The sequence below is a fragment of the Salvelinus sp. IW2-2015 genome, unplaced genomic scaffold (genome assembly GCF_002910315.2).
Source record: "Salvelinus sp. IW2-2015 unplaced genomic scaffold, ASM291031v2 Un_scaffold1599, whole genome shotgun sequence".
Taxonomy (NCBI): Eukaryota; Metazoa; Chordata; class Actinopteri; order Salmoniformes; family Salmonidae; genus Salvelinus; species Salvelinus sp. IW2-2015.
In genome coordinates, this window is record NW_019943022.1 from 22,005 (window position 1) to 27,431 (window position 5,427).

Genomic DNA, 5,427 nt, shown 5'->3' on the forward strand with positions numbered 1-5,427 from the left:
CTTATTGTGGGAAGCTTATGGAAGGCTACCCAAAACGTTTGACCCGAGTTAAACAATTTAAAGGCCATGCTACCAAATACGAATTGAGTGTATGTAAACTTCTGACCCACTGGGATTTTGATGAAAGAAATAAAAGCTGAAATAAATCACTCTCTACTATTATTCTGACATTTCACATTCTTAAAATAAAGTGGTGATCCTAACTGACCTAAGACAGGGAATTTTTACTAGGATTAAATGTCAGGAAATGTGAAACTGAGTTTAATGTATTTGGCTAAGTTGTATGTAAACTTCCGACTTCAACTGTTACTTAAGTCTAGACAATTACATTTGAGTAATGTAGCAAAAACTTTTCTACAGGCTACAGATGCTTATAATCTGAATATTTTTGCAGTGTCCATATGTACAGAATTCCAGTCTCTTTCCTACTGCTAGTAGGACAACCATCATGCTCCTTATCTCTGTTTCTGTGTTCTCAGCAAACCTTATTTCAACAAATAACACATAGTCTAATGCCTACATTAGTACTCTGTCATGTTGCAATGTTCCTCTGACCCTGAAATTCAAAGCATACAATCTAGGCTGTTTAAGAGGCTGTAGTGGAAAGTTATGTTACTTGGTAATGAAATATCTCTGTAAAGTCATGTGCTTTTTCAGTGATATCCTTGACTTTTATTTGGGGGAATAAACAACAGTCAATTGGGGAAGAACTTCCCTCACTCAGAGAATGCATTTCCATGTCAACTTAATTTCTGACAAAATATTCAACTACTAGTCCTAACAATTATTTCCTGACCCCAACCATCACATTTGGCCTGTAAATAACTAAGAAGGACTGTGATACTCACAGTAGTGTCATTCCAGACGACTACAATGCAGACGTGCAGAAAACATTAACTAATGATTGAATGTCATTGTCATCTTCAGTGCCGTCTGACATCAGATCACAATATCATACGGATGCAGTTACTGACATGTTAACCACTTATCCAGGTATTGTGAGATGTAGTGTGTGACTGCAGTCATTGTGTTGATTTTGAGTCTCTCTCTTTCCTCAGTACTCTGTGTTTCCCAGCAAACAGTCCAGTCTGAGATTCAGCAGGTGAAAGGCATCGTAGGACAGTCTTTCTCTTTTCCAGAGAGGGTGATCAAGACTGGCAATTTACTTTATGGAGACCTTGGCACTATTGCAAATGTGTACCCTGGTAAACGAGGCAAAATCACCCTTAAGAAGAGATTTAAAAACCGCCTCCACTTGAACAATGTTACAAGATACTTCACTCTGTCAGACCTTCAGATAGATGATGCTGGAGTTTATACTGTGGAGATAACAGATGAAGGAAAAAAACTAAAAACATTGGAGCTCACTGTATACAGTAAGTGTTTGTGTGTGTGTGTGCGTGCGTGTGTGTGTGCTGTATATTACGAACACATTTAATATAGGTTCCAATTTCAATTTATTTGTATTTTTTCTTCCAGATGTTGTTTCCAAACCTCAGGTGACAGAGTGTGACAGCAGCTCCTGTAGTGTGCTGTGTTCTGTGGACAACGAAAAAGAGGTGACCTTGACCTTGTACAGAGGAGAGGAAATACTAAACCAGACCAGCAGTCCTGACCTCACCACCGATCTATCTCTCCGTTTGGACGTAGAGGGAAAGGACTACAACTCCACCTACAGCTGTGTGGCTGCCAACCCTGTCAGCAAGGAGACAGTTCATGTCCCAAAATGTTGCAGTGAGGGATGGTCATCCTAATGATGCAGGTAAGACACATTTTCAATTAAATCCATCCAGAAAAAGCATTTACCAAGTGAAAGTGAAGTGTAGTTCATTCAAAACATATTTTACAAAAATAATGTCCTTTGTTTTTTATTCAGACAGTGGTGGGATGACTCTAGGTTTGCTTATTATTGCTGTAATCTCGTTTTGGTTGCCTCAGGGCTTGTTGGACTTGCAATCTATCTAAAGAAGAGGAGAAATGGACACTCACAAGGCAGTATTTATCTGTGTTGAGGTCACTCCCCAAAGTCAAAACATGCTTAGCTTTGTTTTTTGTTACTGTTTTTTTTGCAATCAAGGTAGTGTTTTGGAAAAGGTACAAATGTTTGCTTGAACACAGGATGCAAGGTAATATATATCTACACTTCCTCTGCTTGGTCAGAAAGTGCCATAAATCCAGACAACTTTTCTAAATGTTGAAAAAGCAGAAGGCACACACACTCTTGACAATGATCACTTGAATAGCATGGCTTATCTGACACCAAAAAGGCTGCAAGCGCAGAGACACATAGTAACAAATTGAGTCCTGAGTGTTTTACAGGCAACTGTCCTGGGTGGTAGCGTTGTATGCCTCTGTCAGTTATTCACAACCTCACCTTAGGCCTATATTTACTTTCCTTTATTTGGCTCCTCAGATTCACCCGAAAGAGTGCAAGTTGACATTGGATTATGCATCGATAACTCCTAAAAAACGAACAGATAATAAGGTTAGTAAAAATGTTACAGGCTGATTGACAATACAGCAGCTTTAGCAGCCCTCAGGCTTACAACTGTAGGCTTTAGCTCTGTGTCAGTGGGTTAATGTTGTCTTGAGTTGTCACAGACCACCTTAGTTTATACCTGGCCTGATGTCAATGCAACCCAGTTTTGCCCATATGATAATGTGGGTTGCACAATGAGAAACCACACAGCACATATAGTATATAACAATGCATTTGACCAGTTTCCTGTTCTGTTTCCTTCCTCTGGCACAAAGCTTCTAATAAAGAGGCCTAAGATATTTATTTTTATTTTTGTTGCTTTACTACCCCTTTTATCTCCCCTCTCAATTCAATTCAATTTAAGGGCTTTATTGGTATGGGAAACATACATTAACATTGCCAAATCAAGTGAAGTAGATAATAAACAAAAGTGAAATAAACAATAAAATKAACAGTAAACATTACRCTCACAGAAGCTCCAAAAGAATAAAGACATTTCAAATGTCATATTATGTATATATACAGTGTTGTAACKATTTCCCTGTCGCTCTMCGTCCTTCCCTCCCCTACCTCCCTACCTCTTCTTGCCTAGGAGGAGCGAACAGGTATACAAGAACTGAAATGGCTTAGAGACAACCCTGAACTGACATCAGTTTATTATACACTCCAGTTACATCGCAGCGTTGCCAGCRGGGATGTTGACACAGTGACTTTCCATTTTGCTCCTTCATRCTGAGAGGCCGACATGATAACTCATATCCTRGAGAGGACGGTATRTCATAAAGAGGACGTTGAAACAAAATGAAAGTAAAAAGATATTCACCCAGAAAACCTTTTAAAGGCACAATTGTTATGGGAGAACATTCCCCTGGAACTTTTGCACTGTTGTTATAATTTCAGGCTTTCTATGTAGGTCATTCTCATTCTGTCAAATAGGGGCCTCGATGACATCCACTGATACGGATCAATTCAATAGCTATGCATTGAGTAAATAGCAGGATCAGGATAATCTCTCTTTTCAAGTGCCTTTTGTCCCATATCCCAATGTATAGGTTAAAACAAATGGAACATATATTTTAATCCAATTCACTAGCGTGTTTGCTATGCTATTGCTGTGCCAAAGCTTCTTTTCAGTACTGTCTGTTCTGTTGTTTCAATGTAGGTTCCTCCCCTGTATCTTTTTATAGCTGGTCATTGTTTAGCTTGCCGGTGGATAGCAGCTGTGTACATAATATCAAAAGAGCAGGCGTTTGAGATAAAGCCACCTACTCCTTAGAACCAATCGCTGTTAGGCTCCTTTAGACACAAAAGGTCCATAGATACATTTTTTCATGTATGTTGTATTGAAACATTTGTGAGGGATTGATCTTGATTTGTTGTTTGATCTTGAGTGACATTTTATTGCTTTTCGCAATATTTAAGGCTGGGCTAAATTGTAGCTGTTAATTTAGCTCATTTTTTAATTATGATGGACCATTTAATGATTACCCCTATCTATGTAGCACATCAACCCTTCATTAGATATTTGATGGTGTAGCTACTTTATTTATGGCCTGTATTTGTCCCATATAAATATGATTCCATAGCTACACTGGGGTCGGCACATTTAAAACTGTAAACTGTCATTCTCTTTTTGCTGTCTGTATACCAATTGTGTAAATGTGAATATACAAACACAGTTCATAAATAGTAATACCAGCATTGCACCTGAGATGTTAATGAATTAAAGTACTGTATATCAATAACATTTGTGTGTTAACTGCGGAGGCATTGCCTTTGCTTTTGAACAATGTAACGCAGTCCTCACAATAAAGAAAATCAAACCATCCACAATAATTACCAAATGACATCTGTCATGTGTGAATCTACTATATACAGTTGAAGTCGGAAGTTTACATACACCTTAGCCAAATACATTTAAACTCAGTTTTTCACAATTCCTGACATTTAATTCTAGTAAAAATGATTAGGTCAGTTAGGATCACCACTTTATTTTAAGAATGTGAAATGTCATAATAATAGTAGAGAGAATGATTTATTTCAGCTTTTGATGTCTGCCACCCCGTGCTTCATGGTTGGGATGGTGTTCTTCCGGTTTGCACCCTCCCCCTTTTCCCTCCAAACATAACAATGGGCATTATGGCCAATAGGTTCTATTTTTGTTTCATCAGACCAGAGGCATTTAACCAAAAAGTACGATCTTTCCCATGTGCAGTTGCAAACCGTAGTCGGCTTTTTTATGGCGGTTTTGGAGCAGTGGCTTCTTCCTTGCTGAACGCCTTTCAGGTTATCTCGATATAGGATCGTTTTCTGTGGATAATAGATACTTTGTAACAGTCAAGCAAAGAGCCACTGAGTTTGAAGGTAGGCCTTGAATACACCACAGGTCACGTCCAATTGACTCAAATTATGTCAATTAGCCTACCAGAAGCTTCTTAAGCCATAACATCATTATCTGGAATTTTCCAAGCTGTTTAAAGGCACAGTCAACTTAGTGTATGCAAACTTCTGACTCACTGGAAATGTGATACAGTGATTATATGTGAAACAAATCTGTCTATAAACAATTGTTGGAAAAATTACTTGTGTCATCCCTAAACTATTGTTTGTTAACTAGAAATTTGTGGAGTGGTTTAAAAACTATTTTTTAATGACTCCAAATCTAAGGTGTATGTAAAATTCCGACTTTCAACTTATCCCAGTCCGACAAGATCAAAACAATCCTGAAGCATGGATTCCCGATTGGTCAGACCAGTGTTGAATAGTACGAAAGCAAGAAAGCAAACTCTCTGTTTGAGTTTCTGCCATGGGTAGGGAGGAGGCAAGGATGGCATATTGTCATTGCGAGAGGTGCAGGGGAAGGGCATTGTAGCACCCGGAGTTTGATAGCAATGGTCGTAGAGTCTTAGTAGCACAGTCGACAATCAATGTTGATAGAATTATGCACT

General features: G+C 38.5%; 1 protein-coding gene across 1 annotated transcript in view; it reads left to right on the forward strand.

Annotated features, from left to right (window-relative positions):
- Positions 1-4,383, forward strand: part of LOC112071379 (SLAM family member 5-like) — a 12,023-nt gene extending 7,640 nt beyond the window's left edge. The window contains exons 2-5 of the mRNA XM_024138837.2: positions 1,059-1,376; positions 1,480-1,762; positions 1,877-1,995; positions 3,075-4,383. Of these exons, the coding sequence (XP_023994605.1) occupies positions 1,059-1,376; positions 1,480-1,754 (593 nt within the window). The 3' untranslated portion in view covers positions 1,755-1,762; positions 1,877-1,995; positions 3,075-4,383. The remainder of the gene's footprint in view (positions 1-1,058; positions 1,377-1,479; positions 1,763-1,876; positions 1,996-3,074) is intronic.
- Positions 4,384-5,427: the final 1,044 nt, after the last annotated feature.